The sequence below is a fragment of the Solanum pennellii genome, chromosome 6 (assembly GCF_001406875.1).
Source record: "Solanum pennellii chromosome 6, SPENNV200".
Taxonomy (NCBI): domain Eukaryota; kingdom Viridiplantae; phylum Streptophyta; class Magnoliopsida; order Solanales; family Solanaceae; genus Solanum; species Solanum pennellii.
The window spans coordinates 3,452,824-3,480,790 of record NC_028642.1 but is presented as its reverse complement, the minus strand read 5'-3'; the positions used below and the strand labels follow the sequence as shown (position 1 = coordinate 3,480,790).

Genomic DNA, 27,967 nt, shown 5'->3' with positions numbered 1-27,967 from the left:
AGAATGGGTTTTACCTGCTTCAGGGCTCGTTTGACCTTGAAAATGGGTTGTTTTGGCCGTCAAGGCCAATTGACTGCATAACTAACGTCTTAATGGACGTCCACAAAAAATTTGAGCAAAAAAGACGTCAGAATTCTGGATCACCAAAATTACATGGACTATAACACACGAAAATCGACAAAATGGGGAGTCTACTTGCTCTCAGGCTCGCTTGAACTTCCAAAAGGGCCATTTTGACCGTCAATAATATACAAACAAAAATTAAGAAAGTCGTGTAATTCCTAAAAGTTTGGACGTAAATGAAAATATGCATGAAAATGTGGAACTGAAATGCTCCCCCGTCTCATTATAGAGTTCCTCATGAAGTTATTTTAGAAAAAGAAAATTGGATACTCCAAGGTGACGGATGTATGGGGTAATACACTCGAGAAAATAAGAAAGTCGTGTAATTTCTAAAAGTTGACTCGCAAATGCGAAATATGCCTTAAAATGGTGGGACTATACGTAATGCTCACCCAACTCATTGGAGGTTCTCATAAAGTTTTTTTTCTGAAAATTATTTTGGGTGCTCCAAGGCACCAAACCCCATGAGTTAATACACACACAAAAAAAGTCACGTAATTCCTAAAAATTGACTCATAAATGTAACAATATGCACCAGAAAATGGTAGAACTAAGCATAATGCTTCTCCGACTCATTAGAGAGATCTTCATAAAAAAAATTAGAATATTCCTTTGGCGGATCCAAGGTGCAGCCACATCCATGGATTAATACACACGAAAAACCGAGAAAGTCGCATCATTCATAAGAGTTGGATCGTAGATGTGAGAATATGCCTAGAAATAATGAAAATAAACACAATGCTTTCCCAACTCATTATAGAGGTTCTCATAAAAATTTTCATAAAAACCTTTTTAACTTTCTAAGGCGCCAGATCCATAGGCTAATACATACAAAAATCAAGAAAGTCGTTTAATTTTTAAAAGTTAACTCGTACACAACATTGACTCGTGCTTTGCACTGGGGACATTCAGAGAACGTGAGTGCGCAGATGACTAGTTTGACTCATCTCCATGTGTATAAAGTTTTATCTAGTCTTTTATATTCAAAAGGAGTCTTACTTATCTTTTGCTTATTTTGAAATTTGTGCCATCGTCCACCAGATCGCGAGGTTACTTTTTGTATGATCATTTTTATTGATGTCATTTCTTCTCTTCCATTATTATTTCCTTGTATGGTTGTTTATCCCGTTAAATTAGAATTTCTGTGACGACGAATTTATTTGATAGTTCAGATATTGTTATTCATGATATTGATCTGATTCAAGATCATCCGAGAGGTAATATTCATTCATTGAATTTACAGGCCAAAGATTTATCATCTCTATGGGATTAAATCTCCCTTCCATAGATTCGATTGGGCCTGTTAATTGTCATTCCAAGTTATGGATTGACTTACCTAATTGTGAGTGTTGGCAAGTGTTAGTTACAAATCATGTTTTAGGAAGGGAGAGCCATTTTGGCTTGAACTCTACTTCAGTTAATAGTATTTCTCTCTAGTACATGATGTAAGCTACAGTTTTGATCTCTACTTTATTAATAAAAAATGCCAATAGAACTGTCCCGTTGGTATATTATTTTTTTTCTTAGAAAAAAAAAGGATGCTGGGGCACCAAGTTTACCTGTCTCAAACAACCTGGAACCTGTCAATGGCAGCCTGAGCAAACTGGTTGGTCATCACAAAGTTTCTGCTCAAAATACTACATTTATATGCTAACTATATGCTTATATTAGCACCTGAATTTCGATTTTAACTATCCAATCCAGAAGGACGTAATAGTGTAATAGCTCATGAACAACATCCAAAGCAGCATAACCCCGGTAATTATTACTTTGCTTCAAGAAGGATAGCAGAGTACGGCGCAACATCATAAGTTTCACGGATACCAGACACTCCCTCAGTAACAAAATCATCTGGTGATTTCAGATTAGTGTCCACCTGCAATTAAAATTATCAGTTTGTACAAAATTTGAGGAGGTGACTTTTTCAGCTCGAGTACTTGAGACGGTAAATATCAATACAAAACCAAAACAAATAGCTATACTGAACAGAAATGCAAAGTAACTTCCTTCATTAAAATATTGGAACTGAAAACAGACTGCACAAAATAAAGTGAAATTAAAAGATCATGTGAAGATAGGTGAAACTGGCTGTCATTTTGTATATTTGGGGAAATGGAACTCTATGAAGCACGGATATCACATTATAGACCGTTTATCAGTTTCCTATTTGCTCAAGGTAAAATATGCCTGAAACGCAGTATATGCTGTTTCTTATGTTCTTTATCATGATTTTGTATCTTTCTGATGTATATCCTGTTAATCAAACACATATTCTTCTGATAACACAATAAGGTGGTCAGTATATTTATTTATTCAGTATCGTTCGGTGAAGGCTACGTGACATATACGCCCTTTATTTATAATTGTTACAATCACTACTTGATGTATTCTTCTGATGAGAAAACTAAGATAAGCAAAACTACGATCTTTTTTTGTGACAAAAGCAAAATACAATCTAATATCCAAACGATAGCTTTGCCCCTACTTGTCAAAATCTTCCTATAATTCAAAAACACTATAATACAAAATCCCACATAAGCATAACCTAGTATCCATATTAACATCATACTGGTACCACAGCCAAGACTGCTCAATCTTCACATGCTAGGTATGCTACCTATAAATTGCTTGTGTTAACTTTTCACATTTTTTAATGATATTCTACTATAAAGTTATACAGGAAAAAGGAAATATGTGTATCTATTCACAAACTAAGGAAAAACTTAGATCTAATTCAGACATTCAGTAGCATGATCAGGATGGATAATTCACATTTTGTAAAGAGCAAGAGTTGACTCCAATTGGGACAAAATTAATAGGGTGTTCAATGCGAAATACGATTGGAACATGAGGATATAATACAACACTTCCTGTCTTCGACCTGTAATTTCCAAATCAGTAGGCACAAATCCAAAATACAAGAAAGAATAACCAAACATATCAGAGCAGGAGCAAAATTCAGAGGCTATCTCATGTTTTGGATGTATAAGCAAAGTGCATTCCTTTAACTAATAAGAATAGGGCAAGAAGGTGGAAGCTCCTGGGAGGGGTAATTGTTTTTTTTAAAAAAAATAAAATAAAAATAAGAATAGCTTACCACTCGGTACCAACTTCTATTTCGTGGTGGTGAAGGTATTGCTGTTTTGATGGAGAAGTGGTGTGCATTAAATGCCAAGTAAATATCTCCTCCATTCCCATCATGGAGCCTACATTGTACGAAAGAGAATCCAATATGCAAATTCACTCATGCGAAAAGAAAAGCTCCTAAATTTTGAGCTTGTCACATTAAAATTTTGGTTGACAAATTAAAATCAAGAACACAGTTGCAACTGAAAATTAAGGGATAGAAGAAAAACAAGAAAAAGCTCAGTGTAAAAGAAACAGACCATATGAAAACAGCTTTAGAAAGGATCATTCACATGAATACCCCTATTTTGGGTGGTCTTTAACTTCTTTCACTCAAATTCGTGGCTTTCTAGTATCTTCCCTTCAGAACTTAAAGTAAAAAAAAAACGCAGACGAAAATACCCCTAATAATAAAAATTCACTAGGCACAGGTTATGCCCTATAAGCCATAAGTTCATTTTTAGAACTTATAGGTATAACCCATGCCTTGCAAATTTATTTTGCCTTAGGCATAACTTATGCATATGCCTTGGGGCACAAGTTCAGTCATATGTCTTCTTAAAGCATAAAGTTCAAACACAAAACTTATGTCTAGTAAAACATAAAGTTCTAAAATTGTACTAATGCCTTGTATGGCATCATAACTTGTGCCTTGGGATATAAGTTCGGTTTTAAAACATTATGCCTTAAGAAGTTCATACACGAGATTATGTCTTGGGGCATAAGTTCAGTAGTGTGAACTTGTGCCTGACAGGGCATAACCTATGCCTAACGAAATTTTTTAAAACAAATTAAGCATAAAGTTTGCCTTGAGTATTTGATAGCACTGAGCTGATTTGGACAACAAATTTTCATTGAATGAGCAGTAGGGGTAAAAATTAAAGGCCACCCCAAAATTGCGGCAATCCGTACAAAAAACTTGCTTAAAAAGAGGACTGATTGTAGTGTGTGAGTGAATTCATGATTTAGAATCAGAGATGATAAGATGGAGATTATTAATAGGGTTTATTCTTACATAAATGCAAGGAATCTACTCTCTTCATTGTACCAGTTGTCCTCGAGCCAGGTAATGTCGTTCTGCAAAGTAATGATTGCTAATCCATCAGAATAGTCGAATTGAGACAGCATTATGCAGAGCTAGAGAACACTTAGTACTACGATGGAACCCCACCGCCACCCAAAAAAAAAACAGAAAAGGGTTAAAAATGCCCTTAACGTAACATTAGAGATGGCTAAAAAAACTGCCCTCCTCCCATCTATTAGATCAATTCTGTCCTTCTTCCCCCCTATTGGATAAACAATACCCATAATGTATTAGAAATGAATCAAAATACCTTCCACCTATTGGATCAAATTTGTGCTTCTTTCCACCTATTTGGAAAAATCAGAGGCACCAAACGGTTCAAACAGCTAGAAAAATCTCAAACATCTTGAAGAGAACCATCAGTAGTTGAGGGGGGCTAACATTTATCAAATCTTCCAAACATATGATCATTGACAAGGATTCTGTGAAAAAATGGACCAGTGGATCATAGATGGGACAACCTAAACTAACTGTATATCATGTGAAGAAACACCATTTAAGTATGTTCCACAAAGAGGACCCCAAATACTCTGACCATTCAGCTTAGTTCAGTACCCCCAGGTTATCTTACACCAGCACCAACCATTAAACGGAAGGTCTAAATAGGCATACTACCGTTTTGATCACATACTTGGTATCATTTCTTTGCAGGGAACTCTTTCATTAGCTTTTTCTGATGCATTAATATTTAATGACAAAGATACTGCCACAAATGAAACACAGAACATAGCATTCAGTTATCAAAATAAATTACCTCTTAGTAATACAATTGCCAGTAAAGTTAAGCATGACACCAGGTAGACAATAGCATTACCTTCCCAATGAAATTTTCCTTTCTTAGAACATTATGGGACAGTCGAAACTTTATCATCTTGGAAAAGAACCTGAAGTGATCATTCTTCCTTGCTTCCAACTGGATTGACAAAGTTCACTGGGTTACTTGCAGTAGCAGGAAAGGAGTACCAGCAAGAAAACATAATATCATACTTGTCCCCACTGGAAATTGTTGATGGTGGTATCATGTCCATAACTGTTATTATTTCCATAGCGTGTGTGCCCGTACTCATCCCCCATAAGCATCATTGGTGTTCCCTTATAGACCAAAAAAGTACAAAAATTTAGAAAGGTAAACTCAAGTAACAATAATAGGGATGGGACATCTAATGTGCATGACACTTCTAATAAGAAAATTACTGAAGACAGGCATAATCCAGGAAAGATATAATGACTAAGTAAATTAGTATCCATATTATGTCAAAATAGTCCTTTTTATGCGGGTTTCAGAAACCAATACTTCAACCAAAATTAGCCAAAACAGACTAAAATCTGAAATTTGCTATAATATGTCAAAAGTGTGGCCCTAAAATTCCATGACAGTTTTCTGGTTGAACAATGAGGGAGAAATACTGTAAGCAAATAACTCAATAGTCGCAAAAAAAAATTATGAGAGAAAAAATAGAATTTGTGAACTAAGGACAAATAGAATTATGAGATCTAGTAGATAAGCCACCGACTAATTCTCACTATACGCAAGAAAAGAAATGCATATGCTGTTAACTGAACAGATGATGCATCACACCTGAGAAACCATCAGTGCCAAATGAAAATTTTTCATTTGCCGTGAACGCAGTGCGTTAATATTTGCATCTGAAGTTTCACCTGGAAGAAGATACAAGAAGATGATAGCCTTTCAGACTTGATTTGAAACAATACTATCACTCATAAAAGAAATACTTCAGTGTGGAAACTGTTTCAGTTAGTAGGTGTGGATTGCAATTAGATTAAAGCTTGGGGCTTGGGCTGACCTTAGATTCAGAATCTAGTACATTGTGTCCATGAACGAAGGGAAAAAATGATAAATGGATACTGATATGAGTCTGTCAATGAAGTCTGAAGACAATAACAGCAAAGTAGATCTGAAATGGAATATATTACAGAAACAAATATCATAGGCAAGCAAAGGCTCAGTGTACAAGTGGACAAAGCTAGTTTATTAAAGCCAAAAATCAATGTTTCGCAGTCAAGGCACTATTATCTAGTTGGAAGGATGACTTCATCATTTGTTCATATTATATTATTTTATACTCTATACTACTTGTTTTGAGCCTGCACTCTCTTTTCGTGGCTGGTATGTCCAGCTGGGTTATTCCACTAACATCTACCTCAATACAGTATTCACTTCATTCTTGGAGGACAGGCATAACCATTCGGAAGAATTACAACTAGTTGTTTTACTAGTGTGAGCAAACACATCATATTCATGCTCACACTTCTGTTTTTGCCACATCACTGCTGGCTACAACAATCCATTATGTCTTTTTCCTGATTTAAATCATTAGAAGAAAGTGTTGGAATATTAATGTATATAGTGTCTCACATGGAAAAGCATTACTATGTAACATGTACTGCGTAGAATATAATTATAAATAGGGGTTATGTACATACAGATTTTTTAGTAATATTTTTCAGTACCTTTATTTCTCACATGATATCCTAGCAACAGTGAGAAACATCTAGGGCAAAAAGTCAGTTGCTGTGGCTTCTGTCTAGTGACTGTTCAGATCTGATTTACGTTATCCATCTTTCAGTGAGTTATGAGTGTTGTGTGAAAACCAACATTACCATGATTCAGCAAGCCCTGGAGATCAAACCCCAGTCGAGTTATTAGGCAGATGAAGTCTCACACGTTGATAAACACTAGGGTTCCGGCGAGCACGTGGTTAACGTGATGGGGTGTGTTTGGTATACCACCCAACTTCTGACAATTTTTCTTCTGTCGTATTCGACAGATAATTCTGAGGCTATCCATTTAGATATCTTCTCATTCCGTCCACCAGAACACTATATATTCAATTCTAGAGAATTCTTTGTTTTACTGGTGACATCTGCCATTTCTTCTTGCACTCAGGAGTTTGTTTTGAGTCAACAGTAGACCAGTTTAGTTTCCAGGGAAATTTATCAAGAGAATCTGATTGTATTTTCTGAAACATACCCTCTGGTCCAATTTTATTTCATTTTTTGCTAATACTTGGCTAGTACTCTCTTCAACCAACCATGTCTCTCTAACCTGTCACCTCCCACCAACATCAGGTACCAGGTAACTTTGTCCACCAAGGCTAGGATAGATGGGAAGAATCATCTAGTGTTTTTTGTCTCCGCTGAGTTTAAAACCTGAGACCTCGGGGTTCTCAATCACTTCATTAACCACTAGCCCACACCCTTTGGTGCTACTATACAGACCCTTATTATTTAACACTATACAGTAGACCAGGAGTTTGAGATTACAAATAACACATAATTGGTAGTGACACAATGTTAAACAAAAGTAAGAGAAACAAAACAGGTAGGGCTTAATATCTGAAGGACATAACAAACTTTACATCCTCAGCACCCATCCTTGGAAGAAAATTATTTCTAAAAGTCTTGGCCTCCGGAATAGCATATGCTTCCTCAAGTAAAGAGAGAACAAATTAATCTTTGTTAAAGTACCAAGCATGATAGAGGAAATAAATAGGTTGTTATGCAAGCAAGAATGTGAAGGGGCAACAAAAGTTTTAGTTCATACTAGGGAAATCAGGAAGTATGAAAGGAAAAAATAAATAAGTGGGATCAAAACCTCATCTTTACCTTCAACTCCACAATTCCAACTGAAGTTGTCATTGCATCCATCATTGCCACCTTCACCATTCGCATCATTGTGCTGTAATTTTCACCATCCGAATCCAGATGATGTACAAGTTTCATGTTTCAAAACAATAAAGAGCAGTAAACTTAACTGATACCTTATTATTGTATGAAACAAGGTCATACAAAGTAAAGCCATCATGGGCAATCACGAAGTTGACACTGTGGTAAGGTTTTCGCTTGTTCACCTACGAAAAGTAAGATAAAATAAAATAAAATATATGAGCTTGGTGAAACTGAGGCAGCATAAAAAGAATTCAATGTGATTTGGCATAGAACACTGCTTACGTTTCAAGTTTTTGGATGAAAATCAATTGATTTACACAATAAATACCTAGTAAAGATTAGGAAAGATTGAGATAAATCATAAAACATAAGGATGAGAGAGAAAAGATGGAAGGAGTTAGCAAATACATGTAGACATCCAAAGAAAGGGAAGAGGAGAGGTAGTGTTGTGTGAAGTGACTGGGATGTCAAGTGAAGAAAAAAAGTGATTTGTGAGTAAAAGAAAAGGAGAAGTCCATGAGGTAGACAGAAAAGGTAAGAGGAGGAAAAAAAGAGAGATTGACTGAGAAAGACTCTTATTTACTTCCGAACTCATTTAACTCTTTCTTATTTGTTTTTGTGATACTTTTGTGCAGAAAAGTGGTATAGTACAGTGCCTTGACTACAAAGTTTAATGCAAAGAACTTAAAACTTGATTCGAGATTATATATTTAGGTAAATAACACAAATCCAAAACTAGAACCTCTGAATACAATTGATCTTTTATTTCATAAATAGGAAGTTTTATCTACTTACTTCAACTAAAGATAGACTATGTTCTTAAATAAAAATGGTTAGAATCAGCAAGATTTCTTTTACAATGGAAGGAAAGGATAAATAAAAACTCGGTATTCCAAATGAAATCAGCTTAAATGAGATGGTAATAAATGAAAACAAACTGTGTAATGATACATAATGTGATAGCACTCACAGTTACATGTAAAATGGCATGATCATGTTAATAAAGTGCGGATGAAAATATAAAAGGAATTGACACATAAATACTACTACTAACTCAATAGACAAAAAGGATTATATAGAATCTAGCCATATGCATTGATACAGATCAGATGCTTTGCTAAACCTATCTAATCACATAGGACTGGTGAAGCAACTTGCTACCACATAGAACTGAATGTTTCTCAAATATTATCAGTAAAGCAAAAGAAGAAAAGGTACTTAAGAGGCAGAGCAAACGGAACAGCGTTGTGAATGTTCTCTAGTTGTCAATGCATAATTCTGGAAGCTGTAGCTCTTACTCTGTACAGATCCGCTGAACCTGCGATACGGGTTGCAAAATTTCCTTTCATGCCAGCATCGCCCTGTTCAATCATTCAGGATAATTAGTCTCTTGTTTTAGCTTGTTGTTACCTTTTTGGAAGTCTCCATCATACCTTAATGCTGAGGAATACAACACTACTAGTTTCAATAAAAAAAAGTACACTCTCCTTTTATTATTGAGATAATCCGATAATATCTATATTCTCACAACTTCATATAATAAACAAACAAACCTGAGAATTGAGTCATAATATATAGAAAATGTTAGTGTAATTTCAAAATTCCAAGAGTTTCATTCAATGATTATGCCAAAGTATAATTTGTTATGTCAAAGTTAGAATATGCTGAATAAAACACTTGTATCTCCTTATATCTTTAAACAGTTAAGTTATATTAGGAGTCGCATTACATGAAAAACAAAGCCTTAATTTTAAAGACTAAAATGGCAAATCCAATTATCATTACACTTAAAGGATGAAAGCATTTCAATTAGAAGATATCAATTACTAGTGCCTGGAATCTCCAATTCATATTCTAATATACATCTCTGGAAATTCCACAATTGTCCCAGATTACGAATATGTATGTACTTGTCAAGTGCCTGAGGATTAATGTGTAACTGTACGAAATGTAGTTTTAGCAGCTGCTTTCTATGGTAGGGGGCACAGTAGGATGGTCAAAACAGCGTGAATTGGTATAATTGTAAAATCTTGTTTGGTTCTCAATAGTTGAAAATGGAAAAAAGATACATACACCAAAGAAACTAAAGTTTCGACTTAACAATGAAAAAATGAACAGGGCCTAAATAAAAGATGATGCTTCCAGTAGAGTGAATTTTAGCTTCATAACTAGAAGTCTACCATTTTATGTTAAAATCATGAATATATGAAATTTAAACCTTCTAATATCAGTGGAAAACATTTAGTCCCTTTTCTGTTGCTTTCAGATGCACTTGACTGGTCAGATAATGGAAATGTTTGTACTGACAAACTTAAATGTAATGAAATTTCAATTCAGATTCTCTCTTATTGGTGTCACCTTTATAAATCTCCTGATGTCATCACGGTACTTCCCGTTCCACTCAGCCCACCTGCATATGTTTATCAAGATAAGGAACATGCCATGGTGGAAAGGTATTGGCAATAGAGGAAGAAAAGAATTCTGGTGGAGAACTATCCACGCATGCATATGGTGGACTCTTTGGAAAGAAAGGAACTCAAGATGCTTTGATGGACAAAGAAACTTAACTTACAGAAAATTAGAATGAATTGTATAAGCCTTTTGTTTTTTTGGTGAAAACAAAATCTGATAGGGGAGATAATATAATTAGTTGATTTCATAGGAAACTTGTAAAGAATACCCTACGTGGGATGTAAGTTTCCAATTCATCATTTTTTGGATGATGAATCTTTTGGTGTGAATACAAGGTTACTCTTTTCTCCAAAAAAAATAAAAGAAAAAAGATAAGGAACATGCTATGAAACTTCACGATAAAAAAGTAATTTCAATTAAAGCTTTTATAGGTACATATATTGAATATTTTGAAATTTTAGGTGATTTTTGAGTTGCTAATCTATACTATTAGATATGTTAATTGAATTATTTTCTCTTCATTAAAAGACTATACAGTAGACAAAATTACATTCACTACTTTTTAAAATAATTGTTATTAAAACATTATCGAAGTATTTAGGATTTTAAAATTAATTAACGTTCTAACTATTAGATCTTTCATAATTTGAAAAATATAAAAACTCATGATATTTAGTATTTAAAATTGGCTAAATCCTTATTTAAAAAATAATAAAATAACTAATATTTAGCATTCTAAAAATTAACTAAATTTTATGTGCTAAATCCTTATTTGAAATATATAGAAATGTTCAAAATTCTAGGATACCTATCCAGAAGTTTTCATAACTCAATCATAGATGATGGAATCATCAAAGATAACTCTATCTGAAACACAGTAGAGACCCGGGAAATTTTTAGAAATTTAAAAGCGATGAAGATTTTACCTTGTATGAAGTAATTACATTGAATAAAATTGTACGTATAATGCAAAGCAACCTTATATTTAGGACTTCTGAAAATAACAATTTAATCAGGAGAAAACAAAAATAATTAAATATATCATATTTATGTGATTGCCTTTTTCCAATTTTTGTTCTAAGTTCTAAGTTTTAATTTTTAATTTTTACTTTTTGCTATACAATAGTAATAGTAAATTTTGCATACTGAGAATTGTTCAAGAAAATCGAATTTGAACTGCATCTGGTCTTCATGAACATCAGGTAAAATAATGGGGTTCACAAGTGTTCCAGAAATCCAAACAAATGCAAGGAAAATAAATGGGACCAATAGGCATAGAAAAGTTTAACTGCAACTTTTTGGCTGACCTAGGTTATAAATAGAATATGGGCTGGTTCTTTTGTCAAAAATTGCACAAGTACAGCAATCTCATACAGTATCTTTACAGTTCCAACAATTCAGAATACCGAAAACATCCTTGAGAGCTGCAAGCAGACATGTTTACGAACAACGATCTGCTTGTAGCCTCATATTAATAATATAAAGTAATTTTAGGTCTCCAATAAGGTCACTGACCAAATTTTCAGTCACATTAGATGATCTTCCACTCCTTTTCAACTATAGGATAAACTAATAAGAGATAAATCAAGTACAATGTCTTTTAGTGATCTAATTTACAAAAAAGCCAGCAAATAGAGTACACCGATTACCCCCCAACCATACAAGACAGTTACCTCCCTATCATACGGCTTATACGTTTTGTAGTATAAATATACATATTGTCACATAAATATACATATAATATATGTGTATATGTTTTGTTTAATTCAACTAGCGCCCGTGATTAATTTCAGCCATGTGCCAAAAATGAAAAAAGCCCAATTAATAATATATAGTAATAAAGTTTTTTTAGATATTACCGGTCCCAGTTCGGAAACTTTCCAACAAGATATAGGCCTCCACAATCCCATGGCTCAGCAATAATTTTGCACCTCGACAATACACTATCTTTGGAAATGGCCTGCGAGTATGTAGCATCTTGTTCATTCTCAAGCATGAATGCATCGTGTAATCCTTTTCTACATTCTCTGAATTTACGGAGTCATCTTTTTCTTAAGCACGGGAAAGTTGGAGTTGAGCATATTTATAATGAATTTTTAAGTGACATGGGAAATCAAAGAGACAAGAAAAAAAGAAGATAAAACAAGAAGGGAGATAATCCTAGATGATGATAGATAGGGGTTGAGGTGAACATGAAAATTGTGAATGGCAATGAAATGGTCACCTCACTAATAACTTACTTTCCATCACAAAATTTCTTTTTTGATGCACCATTAAAAAAAAGCATATAAATGCTTCACCTTAACCAAGGGGGGAGCATTAATGGGAGTACCATCTGTCCCTCTGCAAAGAACACTAGCAAGATCAAAGCGAAATCCATCGACATGATACTCGGTGACCCTTTATTTGCTCCAACAAAAAGTAGAAGAGAATACCAAATGGAGAGGAAAAAAAGTTAGTCAAATATAACAAGTCATCCAGGATAAATCATTCTGCCAGTAATAGTTTCAATTAGGTATCTGCACCGCATCTATTAACAAGCATATGAAAGACCTTGGAAATAGAGGACGAAAAGAGAAGGATAATAAGACTGGAAAAACTAATCCAGTTGACTGATCAAATCCACTAGGAGCAAGCCGACATAGTGAATTTTATGAACATATCAGCATTTCAAGAAAACTATAAGCATTCAAAGATGAAGTATATATCCTAACCATATCAACTGACCAACCAGCAAGTCAGCATAGACCATTGTGTGTATGTGACCGAGTAAAAGGTCTGTTAAGGGCTCAAGGCTATGTCATAACAGATTGAGATTCTTGCCCCACTCTAGGCTTCCAGATCATAAATGTATTATTACATAACTTAAAATAGATATATGGGATAGAAGAGAAACAAACTAAATATAGAAATATGTCTATCTATTTACTTTTTTTCAGCAACAGAAAAAAAAAGAGAACTTATTGATTATAATTCACTAGCCACTGAGTATTTCAAACGGGATTGTCCAATGCCCGTGGAGCCTATCAGGCTATCATTAAAAGACCCTAGAGGGGAATAAGACAAATTGTAGAGTACAGGTGCCTGTGACACACTTTATGGACATTGAACAAGTACGGAGAATAATAATATTTGCAAGTACTTTTTTTGTGTTGTGCAAACAAATGAAAACAACAACCACATCCACAAAAACAGGTACCCTTGCCATAAAAACAACCGCATCCATTAAGAAAAAGCTTAGTTTAATTTTGACTAAAATAACAGTATATTGATATTAATCAGTGAGTAATTACTAATTAGCAAGTAACATATAAATAACTTCAAAGAAGACAACCAAAAAGTGTGGGGAAATGGAAGTACCAGTGTCTTAAGCTTTCAAGTATAAGTTCCATGACTGTAGGATGGTTGCAGTTAAAAGTATTTCCTGGAAAGACCAAAGAATTGCATCTCAGAATTCTTACCAAAGACGAAATGAAGATAACAACTTTTTAAGCAAAAGAAAGAAAAAGCAAATATGCAAGTCTATGCATTAAAACATCAAACACAATTATAAATCTTGAAGTTCCATGACTGCATGGACTAACAACTGACAAGTATGGAGTAAAATAAACATTAGTAATTAGACCTTTGCCCCTTTTTCCTCTAAGGTTAAACTCCATAATATTCCTTCTGCAATAAAGAAATGGCCTCACTCCCATGTGAAAATATTTCAGGATATGTCAATCTATAATCAAGCGACAACATCCTTTCTGGAACATCATAAAAACAAGTAAATAACTGCCTCATTACATTTCCAATTATTATTACCAGTTGAAGTAAGTGAATAAAAACCAATCTGTAAAGAGTCCATTTGGATGATGAACAAATTCTTTCTAACCATTATATTAACGTCAAATACTCCTTAAACTTAGGAAGTGTTAAATTGAGCTAAATTTTAGATACACCCTGATTTAAATTGAGAAGGGTTAAATGAAATAAACCTAGTTGAGACGGGTAGACAACAAGACTGGTGAAAGAAAGCAAGGATCTTCTTGAGAACATGTTTTATTTTGTCAAGGAGCAATACCAAGGCAAGAAATACTGATGTGGGTGAAGATCAAAGATGGTGTGAATCCAATATAGCAAGGGATAATAAGGTTCTAATGGTAGTGAACTCACTCTTAGTGAATGTAATAAGTTTACTGAAGCAAATCCAATTTGTTGGCACATTGTAAGATGTGAAGTGAACTCACTCTAAGCGAATGTAAGAAGTGTTTTGGTACTCGTACTACACTTCTGTATCTTTTTCTGATGCAGTGCCTAGTACGACCATCCTCGCTGATTCCTGATCTCACGGGGCCGTCGCTGCTTGGATCGTGGTGAGCTCTAGGCATTTGGGACTTGTTTCTCTCTCTCTTTTGTAGGTCTATATATTTTGTATTTTGTTAGACAGATTGGTCGTTTATAGTCCTCCTATTCTTGTACTTTAGATGCTCTTATATCGGTGACACCAGGTCCGGGGTTTGGTTCGTTGTATATATTTGTCTTTTTTGTTCACCCTTATTGTATATTTTGTTCCGTTTTGTACAAATATTTTTTGTGGAGTGATATTTGTAAGCATCTAGTTGAGTAAATCATTCGACTATAACATTGCCAAAATTGCTCCTTAGGAAACTTTGCCTCAGGTTAATAATCTCAAATAACCATTTAAATATCCTGGAGAGTATTTTAAAGATGTGTTCAGAACTGCCCTTGCAGATTTTCCTTTTATTCAATAGTAAAAAAGTGTATTGTTAAATTACCACATCCAGAGAAATTCAACAGCTGAGCATTGTTGTTCAAATCTACCATGTAATAAACCTGCCATTGAGAGGGCAAGGAAATATCATTTATGAGAGGGTGGGGAAACAGAGAGACAAATCTTTTGCATTAGAATAACAGAAATTCAGACTGCATCCACAACATTAGATATGAATAGTTTGATTTAGAACTTGACAAAGTAAGCCTGGTCTCATCTGGTTTTTGAGTGAGACAAAGCATTATAGAGAGAAAAAAAAGAATTGAGTTAAATTCATCTAAACTATGGGTCTGATGCAGCTTTACAGAGGAGGTTTATAGCAGAGGAACGGGAAAAGAAGCAAGTTCTAGCATTTTAACTATATATGATAGTAGATCATGCACTCCATAATAATCTGCAGAACAGAGAGTAAAAACACTGCCAAATTCCATAATCAGAGGCCACTCCAGTTGAGCAGCTCCATAAAGTTACGCAAACAACTTTTCTTGTGGCGGGTGGATGCATCGATCAAGACTTAGTTCAAAGATAATGTTGATTACTAAAACGGTTATCTGTTAACGAACACAATACCCCACCCCACCCCCCACCCCCAGAACCTGCTACCAAAAAATGTAGATGTTTCCCTAGACAGAGTAACCTACCAAGGTACATTGTGTGCAATAAAGATCTAATTCATAACTTTCCAAATATTGACTATAAGGTTGAACAGTTCCTTTACCTTGTTGTCTATTCCTCGGAATGAGGTTGTATATGGGTTTTCATCATCAGCTTCATTTGTGTGATTATAAACAACATCTAAGATGACCTGTAGAATGAAAAACCGTGAAAAAGAGAAACTAACATCTTCAGATAGATGGTTGAAAAGGTAGAAGAGACATATTGGATATGTATAGCAAGCTCTTTAAGGACCACACTGATATAAGGAAAACCTCAATTCCAGCACCATGCAAGGCCTTGACCATTTCTTTAAACTCCCAGGAAGCACGGACAGGTCCGCCACCACAACTTGCATATCGACTCATTGGAGCAAAAAAGTTTATTGTTGAGTAGCCCCATGTATTGATCTAAAGTTAACACGAGTCCAAAAAGGATTAGTCAAACCAAGAGCATTCTGACCCTTAAATTGACATTGTAGTCAATAAAGATTTTCAATACATGAAAATCAAATATATATATATATACAAACAGACACACACACAGCATTTTTTAATCAAGTTTCAGAAGATACAACAACACATACAATGTAATTAAACAAGTGGGGTCTGAGGAGGTAGAGTGTGCACAGACCTTACCCCTACCTCGTGGAGGTAGAGAGGTTGTTTTCGAAAGACACTCGGCTCAAGTGCACCAAATCAAATCAAAGTAGTTATGGAAAAGGAAATATGACAGGAAAAAATGGTCAATTAATACGGAAGCAGGATACGGCATCCAGAAAAAGAATAGTAATAGAAAGGAAATAATGCGATAACTGAAACACAAAAGACAACAGATGGTAACAGATACCAAATGCAAGAAATTACATGCATAAAGCTAATACTATGGCATACACGGTGCGTCTAGACTCCCACCAAGCCTAATCCCTCCAAAAAAAGAGCCAAAATTCAAACCTTCTACCCTACTCGAAGAATTTAATTAACAGAAAGATAGTAATAATACCACTGGATAGAACAAAGAAGATGGAAAGAAGAAAAAGAAGAATCTAAAGAAAATACTCTTCAGTCCACTTCATTTCAATAGTGTTTCTCACTATTTTAATTTGTGTTGTGTACCTTGGTTGAAGCTGTGACATCTCCCCTTTTTATTCTCACATCTTCTTTTGCACTTTTTGTCAGCCTTATCCATTATATTATGTGGAGTATTATGTCTTTTGGATTTTGATACTTATGGGGAATCGGAATTTTTTTGTTATTTCATAATTGTTATGTCCGGGCCAGCTTGCGCACACCTCAACTAATTTCATAAGATACCTGCCATCCCCACCAGCAACAGGTACTTACCAGTTACCACGTAACTCTGTCCACCAAGGCTTGGACCGATTGGAGAAAATAACCTAGTGTCTTTTGTCTCCACTGGGATTGAACCGGAAACCTCATGGTTCTCAACCTACCTCGTTAATTACTAGGTCACACCCTTGAGTGCGGGAATTGAAAATTCAAGTCCTAAAATTACTTCGACACCCATATTTAAAAGTTGAAACTATTTAAATTTGGCTAGCTCAGTTGAGTTGTGGTGCAAGGGTCAAGGCGCTAAAGATCACTTAACGAAAAATCTAGTGAGGGGGGTGAAAAGGGCCAAGCACAGTGGGAGAGAGTTGACGCTCAACTATGTAGTCTCATATGGCAACTTACTCAAATTCCAAATTGAGGTCTTTGTTTCATCCATTTCAGACATGTTATTTTGTTCGAGAAAGGCTTGATCTTAATACACTAATGGCATATTCTCATTTTTATAATATGGTATATCTCAAATGATAAACTTAAAGAAAGAGGAACTGGGTACTTACTTGAGACGGGTACAGGCAATCACAAAGGAATTAAAGAAATTGATGTCAAATACTACTAGTGTTGAAGCAACATGAAAAATCACTGACATATTTCTAGATCGCACACTTGCTAGACTTCCTAAAGACCTTGATCGGTGTGTGACCAAATTTTGGCTTGTCGTAAGGTTCTACAGTTGATGGACTATTTTCTCGACCATTTCACCAAGCTCGCCAACCTAGTCGCATACTGGACTCCTCACCAATTGTTGACGCTTTTTTTTCTCACATCTCAAACAACGGAAAATTGAACGTCCTGGTCTATAAAAAATGGATGAGAAAAAGGTCATTTTGGAAGAACTCAATCCAAGTGTAACTATAGTAATAGACATAGTAATAAACATGGAGACACCCATGAAGTTATCTATTCTTTGTAAGATCAACGACCCAAAAATATTCATGTTACTCGAACTTGCATGCAAGTTAGTAAGGATTTTTTTAACCTAAGGGGAATTAACAGAATTCCTTCCATATCAAGTAAATAAATAAATTTAAGTCTAAAAGCTAGCTCATAAAAAGAGAATTGCTCAAAGCCATATAAAAAGACAATCTTATTTGATGATGACATGACTATGATCAACATATCACAGTTATTTGAGTGTGATGTTTAGATGTAGACACTTCTAGAGGCTACAAGGTATTTGGTAGACCACTATGTGATGATGACACATTCCTAGTGGAGGAACTTTCTTCTTGAGGGATCGTGGATCCCTTAATTGTGAGGTGATGCTTGGTCATAAAGACAAGCGAGACGTGGGTGAAGTTGTTGGCACCCTTCCCTATGACAAAGTCCTTGAGGTTTTATAATCCACTTAATAGACCAAAGCCATGTTAGAGAAGGTAAAACTCTCTTTTGATGAACTTAAGTATTTAATTGACTTTTTTGTGAAGTCTTATCCAAGAAGGAAACTTAATAAAGATGGCCATTAAAGAAACATAATGGAAAAACAATTGAGTATGAAGCCACTTTTAGTATTTCCTTCAAGGTAGGTATGTATATGTGGTTCATGCTTATTCTTGGGCTTTGTAAAGCCACGGATGTAACATCTTTGTGTGATGAGAATGGTATTAACACTTCTCTTTCAGTAATGTGATTCTTGTTGATGTTATTACTTTACCTATTATGGGCATATAGGCATATTTGCCCATTTGTGGGGAATAACACCTTTGTATTTGACCCGGTGATAACTTGGTAGTGATTCAAGTTTTAGATGGGCTAGTGTATTAGGTAGAATCTTAACTTGGGTTGGCCTTATTTATGACGTTGCCCTTAGCCATTGGTTTTATAACTTGTTTCTCGACTTAAAGGGGATAAATATGCTTATTGGCCACTAGAACCAAGAAGAACTTGCATGCTTGGATTCCTAAACGTATTGGCTCTCTTGATATACCCTTTGGTCAAGGTCTCTTAAGTAATAAAGTACTTTGTGCTTTATTTGAAAATTTTTTCTTGATAAGAATGGTTGATGCTAGATGATATAACAAGTTTGTGCATGCTTGACATGTTGGTAGTAGGATTGTTAACACTAACACTAACCCTTATGCCAAAGTTGAAAAGCTTCAAGGAGTCTCAAGTGAACATCTTCAAGCTATACACTCATTGATTAAGAAGATGGAGCCCTTAAGGACCATTCAAGACCAATGTGTGGGAGCAGTCAAGCCATGGAAAATAGCTTGGATGGAAGAGGGTGAATCCCAATTTCACATGTGGAGATGCTCAAGCTATGGAAGGATAGCTCGAAAAGAAAATGTAGAAGAAGATGCAACCGCATTTCAAGATATGTGACGCCACATCCTCCCCAAAGCGATCGCATCAAAGTGAGATCACTTGCGCTCACAAAATGCGACCGCATCTCTTCACTTGCGGCCGCAAGTGGCATTGCAACTCAAATGGGGAAGGGATATTTTTGCTATTTGTGCAAATGCCACTTTTGGGCTATGCTTGTAAAGGCAAAAGTATAAATAGTTGTCTTAGTTGTTTTCATTGTTCACATTTTGAAGATTGAAGATTTAAGAACTCCTTTGAGAGTGTAGTTCCTCCTTTATGGATATTAGGCTAGTTTAGTGGGTAAATTCGCTGATCTCTTTGCTTTGAGCCTCTCTAGGATAATCTGGATTAGATTTTCATGTATGAGTTCAAGTTTCCCTTCACCGTTGGATTGATTCATCTTTGATTGTTGATTGATAGGTGTAAGTAACCAATCCTAAGTTGATCAATCACATAATATAGTTGAAAAATCTTTTCTTTCTTCTATTTCATCTATCAATTTCCCCTATTATATTGTGTTGTTTTCCGCATTGGAATCCTTAGTTTCCCAACTAGGATCATATCATGCAGCTAGAGATTTTGGGTTGTGGCACTATTCCTTGTTAATATAGGAAAGGTGCAGATCTGTATAACTGTATAAATATGAATGAGCATTATTTTCTGTTTCTTTTTGGGAGTACTTGTAAACATTATACAATCTCCAACATGTTTGAGAGAATAATCAAGCAATTCACTCTCAAATCTCCTCTTTCTTTCACAATTGGTTCCCAAATAAATATATAAAGTTGATCGCTTGTTTCAATCAGATCACTATAAGAGTTTCCAGGGCACATTTGAAAGGATCTGAGTTACTATTGTATCAGGCATTTCTGAGTAAAGGTGGGATGCTAATTCCGTCTTTACCATTCAAAGCATTGGTATTTTACTGATACACTAGGCCATAAAAATGTCAAAATAGTGAAAATCAGAGAAAGCATAATATGACTCAACGATGCATGCTCACATAAAAAAACAATTTACGTATGAAAGAATAATCATCATAAACTAGCTTAAGAATAGAGAAATCACCAGAAAAGAATAAGCCCAGACAAAAAACAGCTAAAAAGCACAAAGACAAGGTATGTTTACCATATGATCTCTCGGATTAGGTCGCCTTTGTAATTCCAGTTCATCAAACTCAAAAACAGGCAATAATTCTACTGCATTGACACCAAGCTCGAGAAGATGTGGTATCTGCACTTGTAGATGAATGTCAGATAACTGAAAGACAAAAATAAGTTTAACAGATTACTGCAAGTGACTAATATATGATGAAAATATCAAAGACATCTAATCTAAGAAAAAGGGCCAAAGAACATATCAAGCAATTCTAAAATTGGAACTTGCCAAAATAATGCAAGTATTTGGGAAGTTAACTCGTGGTGTAACTTGCAGTACTGCTATTAAGGAAGATACACCAAACTTCAACAAACAAATGAAATGCTGGTAGTTGGTAAAAGAGAAAATAAACTGGTAGAATATGGAAGTACCTTTTCAATTAAGCCAAGGTAACTTCCCCGTTGATCTTGATCCAAACTACTTGTTTCATCAGCAGTAAAAGCACGAACATTCATCTCATATATAACAAGATCTTTCTGCCCAAAGAAAAGAGGATATACTGCAAGGCGTTAATGGTTGGTTTGGTTGATTGTGTGGTAACAAATCCAGCAAATATTCGGGCATAGAATAATACAACATTTGGTTGGTTGCACAATCGCGCATTATGTAATGAAACATTTGGTTGGTGGTATCCAAATAATACAAACTTAAGTTATACGAGAATCTATGTAATATTATATACTAGATACAATGTGAAACAAGAATACGTGTATTAGCCATACAGAGATTAGACTATTCAAAGACAAGAATGTCATTAAAAAAAAGTTATTCTTGTATGGCAATAATCTCTTAATCACTACACAACAATTCCTTGATTGTTAATGACTGCATAGCAACCTGTTACATATTAATCACCACACAAGCAGTCCCTACATTATAATCCACTCATAACTAAAATGCAAATCGAACTATCCTTAAGAGTAAAATGTTATAAAAGATCTAAGTAATATAATCTTACAGCTCAATCTACCAAAGAACCAATAATATTACTATAGAAGATTAAGCTGAAACTCCTCTTACTTCAAATAACAAGATCAACTAAATGGCAGACAATTTGAGCACTTAAAAATGACAGCTCTGTCACTAGTCATAGCTCATAAGTCAAATAGCTGAACATGCAAGCAAATTATCTTTAGATTTGCACACGAGGAAAAAAGTTATTCAAGTAGTTCTTCTCAATCTACCTCCAGTACATTTGGAAGCTTGTAATTTTCTCCCCAGTCAAAAGGCAAGCTATTGAAATCATAAGTTCCAAAAAATCTACACATTTTATTGCTTTCATCTCCAAAAGCTCGTCGACCTTCAATTAGTTTTGCGTAAGGATCAATCAAAATAATGCTATCGTCAAATCGATGCCCTTCATGCCAATTTCGAGGTCCATCAATGCGATAACCATAAAGGACCCCACCTCGGGGCAACTCCTGCGGATGACGGAGAAAAAATAATACAGTAAGAAAAGGTTATGTAGCAAGCACAATAATAGCATATAATAGTGACATAGCAGCATAAACTGTGAGTAAAATAGAAACCACGGAAAGGCCTGCTGAAAAGAGAAATTTATACCTTCATTACACGGTTCCAACAGTACAAAAATATGGGAAACTATTGATTCATCCAAGGAAATTTGTGATTACAAAATTGATAAAAACTAGTGAATGTTAAACTTAAAGATAATTATGCATTTGAACGAGTTAGAAGTCCAATCTGAACAAATAAATACAAAGGAAGTAATTGGAATGAAATTTGACTTATTTTCACTTTTATTTATTTTAGTATATGATTGACATGAGCTTAAACATAAATGAGGAAACATGGTCAGTGAAGATTCATATAGCCGACCTGATAGCATCCATGGAGCCCCAAAAGAGGCTGAAATACATGCACAAGTCTGTTGGAATAGGCGTATTTTCAGGAGAAAATTGGACACTTCTTTTCTTATTTTGTTAGGTAGTTCTAGAATTAGTGTGACATTAATCTTCCATGTTTTCCTGGTTTAAAAATTGTCTAGTTCAATTTTCCTAGTTTAAAGTTTCCTAGTTAGGTTTTATTATCTATTATTTCCATAAAGTAGATATTGAATATCGTGCTATTTGGGATAGTGTGTTAGAAATTTACCCTAGATTCACCCGCGTTGATTTCATTCTTTTTGACACAGAATAGCTATCAAAAAAATTGAGATTTTATTTATTCATATCTTCGTGTATTGGTTACTTAGAATTTATTGTACAACCTTACAAGAACGATTTTTTAAGAGGTAAGATTAAACTCTTTGCTTGATATATATGGTTCTTATTCGATTAAGTGGAGAATGTAACTAGTCTTATATTAATTATTGTCTTTAATTATTCAATTAGGGGTCTAGCAATCATCCAAGTTCTTGAATTGAATCTGCTAGTACACATGATCATCCCTAATATGCTTAAACGTGATCATCCCTAATATGCTAACTAGGTCTACTACAATCAATTAGGGTTCTTAAAGAGAAGGGGTACTTATGCAATGGACCCTTACTAAGGAAAGACAATCAATTTACAATAAAAGAAAATATTTTGTTCCTACAATAATGCTAGGAAAGGAAAAATAAAGTCTCCTAAAATCATATTAATTAACACAATCAACATTTACATCACTTCTCTTTCATCTTAATTTGTCCCTTTATTTAATCCTTTCAGATTAGCAAGATCCATATTCCATGCATCTATCTGAAGTGAACTACTTCCGTCCAGCTCCAGCATGGAAATTTAAGGAAAGAAAGTTTGATAGTTTATGTGTTTTACTTAGTTGGGATATTCTCAATAAAAGTTGGAAACATTGACAGAATATTAATGTGGAAACATGTGAGGTGCCGGTCAAAGAATTGCTAGATACCCTACCAATATATGCGGTCATTTGACTTACTAGGACAACTCAATGACTCTACAGAAAGGATTTGAAATGTTTTTATTTGATAGAATAACAGGAAAGATAAATTAAATTCAAATAATCATTGGACATACAATTGGATGACATTCAGTTCTAACTACAATATGTTAACTTCTCTTTTAAAAATGAAACAGAAAACCACAATATGTTTACTTTATATTGAAACTATGGACATATTTGAGTATTCATTAAGGAAGGAGATCAATCATTTGACACTGCCCACAATAGGGAGCAGGTCAATTAATAGCAAAAAGAGAGTAGAAAGTGGACAGCCAACATGATATGATGAGCATCCAAATCATAATCTTTGAAGGTTGCTGAGTGAATACAGTAATGAAGGTACTTAAATAGTTAAATTACTACCTTAATGCATATGTGCCATATGTCTCCTGTGCGGTTCTTCTGTGGATCCAATGCTAATTCAATCATTCCATCATGAACACTGTCAAGCATTCCCATATAACATATATTCACTCAGCATGCTTTACGCAGATGTACATATGATATATGAGAAAAATGAGCATGAGCTCACCACGGATAGTACTATCCCTGGCAAGAAGAATGAACGGGTAGTTTTAAACTGTTCAATACTCCAAAGTCTTTGTAAATATATGGTACTTCATCCTAAGTGTAAAAAATCTTTTGAACATTTACTACATACTAAATTTATAATGGTATCTCAAGGTGATACAATGGCAATTACTGCAGAAAAGGTTATGCTGGGTTCACCAGAATGTTTAACACCATTTCATTAACATAGTTTCTAGATTTTCTCCATCTTAGATGAAATGTTGCAATAGATGAAGGGATGTGACGATACCTACAAGTTGAATTTAAGATGAAACGTTCCTATGCTGTTCAGAAAGCTTTTACTTACATATGGCATCCCACCCACCCCCTTGTTGATATAATTACAGGGGGGGAATTAAGAAGGGCATATGTTGTCCTTCCCGTTTCAAATATATTGGAATAGATAATGACATAATGTAAGGCATCCCATACCCCTCTCTTCAACCTCTCCTATTTATCTCCCAGTATGCATGGAAACAACCTAACCCACTGGCTTTCCATAATCCAATCTATGTTAGGTTAGAATTATTCATATTACAACAACATACCCACTGAAATTCCACAAGTGAAGGTCTAAGGAGTGTAGAATGTATCCAGACCTTACCACTGCCTTGTGGAGGTAGAGAGGTTGCTTCGGAAAGACCCTCGGGTATTTCCGAGAGATCCTCGAGGTGATTTGGAGTGACAAGTGATGAATCGGAAAAGGAGACCACTGGAGATGGCTCGCTGTCAGGTGAGCTCAGTCAGAAGAGATGCCAGAATTCTGTCTCCCGCATCTGCACATGGATTAAGCTTTGGTGAGGCAAATCGATGCATTGACGCGGACAAGAAAGCTGTTGGTGATGAGCTTCACGGTCTAAGGTCACTCGAGCCCTGTCACACTTCTTGTATAGGAGGTGACACTCAACTTACTCCTACACCTCCAGATTAAATTGGGCAGAACAGAAGTTTGTCTTTTCCATCCAGAGGATTTGGAGGATAAGAAGGAAAGGAAAGATCATATGAGAATTCCTCTGAGTCTAATACCATTGAACATTGGGAAAAGAATGAGAAGAAATGGAAAGCTTGATTGTTCCCTCAAGCTTGGCTGGGATTATAGCTATTACACCTTGTATACATTTTTGGTTGGTGTATATTTACAAAATCAATCCTAGTAATATCAAATCACTCTGATTTTGCAAATCAAATAATATCTCAACATTAACAAATTTAATAGGCAGGATTAACAGTAGTAGAATTTAATATCTAGAATTTGCAACTAAGACCAGAATTAAAGACAACAAAATATACCATCCAAAAGCGTGAGTCTAACCTCTTTGGAAGAATTATGCAAAGTGTAACTGCAGAAGCATGCTGAGAAAAAATTGCAAAATTTATTCCACTTTCAATTTCTGATACTCCTAGTGGATGAGTCAGACCAGGGGAAACTTCGAATGAAGGGAAAGTGTCCAGCATTTGAGGAGCTTCTTCCTAAAAGCATGAGCACAAATAAAGAAATCAAATATTTAGGCTTCCCATAGGACAGTAGTAATCTTGTCCACTTTTAAAAATAAAGGTCAGCCAAGAAAGCAAAATTGGCCATCGTTTGGTTTACAAAATTAGGATTAGTTAAGATATCTCATTTGTATTGTATAAGATCATAGGTGAGACAATCTATATTCTGATGTTTGACCCGATGTATTATGCAGTGGATAAATGACCATAGTAACTTTACATACAAGACGTAATTCTATCAGAATTGAACCACACAAAATTATATGATAAACCAGGGAAATAATTACCAAGTGTACAATAAATCAGGGTAAAAGCCATAATTGGGGAGGTTGGGGAGAGGGGAAGAGGAAGAAGAAGAATCTGTTTCGGTAGGTCGCCAGATAGCAGCATTCCTAAGGGGGAGGTAGAGAGGTGGTCATTAGTCTGGTCTCGGGTTCTAACTTCTAAGAAAGAAGAAGATATAGCAATGAGAAAATGAGAGAACAAATCCTTCACCATTATACTTGAGGGACGGATTGGTCATGTCCTTATAAAAAGGAGATGACAGCTCTCTAGAGCAATTGGTCCATCATTACTTCCTACATAACACTCTTGATGCTACCAGGAAAAGTAAATATCACAAAAATGATAATTTACATAATATGTCTAGGTAGAATTCTGATTTCAGTTAGTAACAAGTACTGGGAACTGCTGTTAAGTGTACTCTTTCTGATAAAAGATTAAGTTCCAAGTCTTATTAGTTAGAATATGAAATGTTAAAGTAGGTGCTCATACCACTCACTTAAACAAAGCACTGACATAGACCTTAGTGACCCTACTCAAACATCAAACATGTGGCATTTTTGTGTGCATGGTTAGAAGGAAAGCTATAGGAGTTGAACCTCATCTCCCGCAAATTAAGTCCTGCAAGAGTGCAGGAAAGTGGAAGGGAAGTCATGACAGAAGCTGGAAGAAGCTTATTTTTCTCGCTATAAGGCATAAATAGTGAAAGAAGTAAACATATAAAGAGAAAAGGAACACTTAGCTCAATCAATTCTAGATGTCTTTTCTACATCAATGTCATCAGTAGGAGCTTGCACCGAATCCTTATCCGCAGAACTCATTTAACCCGACCCTGCATAAGTACCATTGCCCCTTCCCCTTTCACCTCTAGGAAAAAATTCTGGAATGAGCCCTTCTACTCATACTTTTTATATTAGAAGGAAAATTATCAATCCTATACCAGGCTCCGATCAAGGCTTATAAAAAGTATCAACCTCATTATAAACGCAGTCCTCGACAAAAAATTGGAAGTGTTAATATTCTTGTACTTGTTTACAAAACGTACAGTCCATTCACATACTCATAGTATTCATAGCATAATCAAAGGTAGAGATATTGAGGGATCTTCGAATAATAACTACAAGGAAATTGATCCATTGGCTCTGTATTTACATGATATCAGTACAGATTATACTGCTTTGTCTAAGTAAGATTTAAAAAAAGAACTGATTGAACTCGCCAGAGTTGGGTTACTATACGTGAAAGAGAATTTCGTACCTGAAGCTTAGCTGCTGCCACCAACCTAGGTAGGAGCGCCTCCTCCGATGTACAAAACTTCAGAATCCGGTGGTCAGAGGAGAAGAGCCTGAGACTATCACGCCGGCGAAGCTGCCGGAGATCGTGACGGTGAGTTCGTGGAACTATATTGGTCCGGTTAACAGTTACAATGCCGGTGGTACATTTCTGGACGATTTGTGGTGGTCCTCTTATCATCGGGCCCTATTTTGGAGAAGAGAATCGCTGGAATAAAATCTGTGCACTCACTTTTGTCATAATTTTAAAAGGAATCAATCTCATATATAATATGGTGGTAGGGATATATGGAGTAGTATGATGAATAATAAATTACCATATTCAATTAAAAAAATTAATTTTATAATTTTAATATTATGATATTTGATATGTTATAAGATGGATACATAGAAATATTTAGGTATTCAACATATATTTGGTATTTAATATTTAAAATGAAATACTAAAATGCTAAATATTACATAGTAACAAATATACAACTTAGTACTATTAATACAAAACTATTGGAATTTTGATTACTTTATTTTTAGTGACTTTTTTTATGAGTAATTGATAATTAAGGAAGATGCTTGTATATTTATTTTTTTGATATATAATTTTACATATGTGTAATTTGTTAACGTGATATAATTGAAATATTTTTTAAAACTTGAATTAAATTTTCGTATATATATATAGAAGTTGAAGTTGAGCAAATTATATTTATTAATTCATCATACCACAAAATAC

At 34.9% G+C, this 27,967-nt stretch overlaps 1 protein-coding gene across 6 annotated transcripts; it reads right to left on the bottom strand.

The window, feature by feature from the left end:
- Positions 1-1,498: 1,498 nt before the first annotated feature.
- On the bottom strand, positions 1,499-27,493 carry LOC107023260 (isoamylase 3, chloroplastic). 6 transcript variants are annotated; one of them, XM_015223889.2, is made up of 23 exons: positions 27,203-27,344; positions 26,438-26,812; positions 25,482-25,639; positions 23,963-24,041; positions 21,862-22,098; positions 21,049-21,153; positions 20,648-20,752; positions 16,142-16,276; positions 15,931-16,017; positions 15,217-15,274; positions 13,796-13,859; positions 12,736-12,835; positions 12,295-12,395; positions 10,382-10,433; positions 9,322-9,384; positions 8,116-8,205; positions 7,961-8,033; positions 5,913-5,992; positions 5,321-5,425; positions 5,148-5,246; positions 4,265-4,326; positions 3,221-3,329; positions 1,499-1,999 (listed from the first exon to the last, which is right to left on the bottom strand). In XM_015223889.2, the coding sequence occupies exons 3-23, from the start codon at positions 25,622-25,624 to the stop codon at positions 1,889-1,891; spliced, it is 2,058 nt and encodes a 685-aa protein (XP_015079375.1). In that variant the 5' UTR covers positions 25,625-25,639; positions 26,438-26,812; positions 27,203-27,344; the 3' UTR covers positions 1,499-1,888. The 6 variants fall into 6 exon arrangements, 5 of the variants coding, with proteins under 5 accessions (XP_015079375.1, XP_027773399.1, XP_015079374.1 ...); XM_027917598.1 differs by having other exon boundaries at positions 26,445-26,812; XM_015223888.2 differs by lacking the exon at positions 26,438-26,812 and having other exon boundaries at positions 27,203-27,492.
- Positions 27,494-27,967: the final 474 nt, after the last annotated feature.

Excerpts from the sequence above, each read along its gene's own strand:
- LOC107023260 (XM_015223888.2), bottom strand. The coding sequence starts at position 27,418 with ATGATAAGAGGACCACCACAAATCGTCCAGAAATGTACCACCGGCATT. Across the intron at positions 16,277-20,647 it reads CTAATCCGAGAGATCATATG|ATCAATACATGGGGCTACTC; the intron begins GTAAACATACCT and ends TGTTAACTTTAG. Across the intron at positions 12,396-12,735 it reads ATGCTCCCCCCTTGGTTAAG|GCCATTTCCAAAGATAGTGT; the intron begins GTGAAGCATTTA and ends ACATACTCGCAG.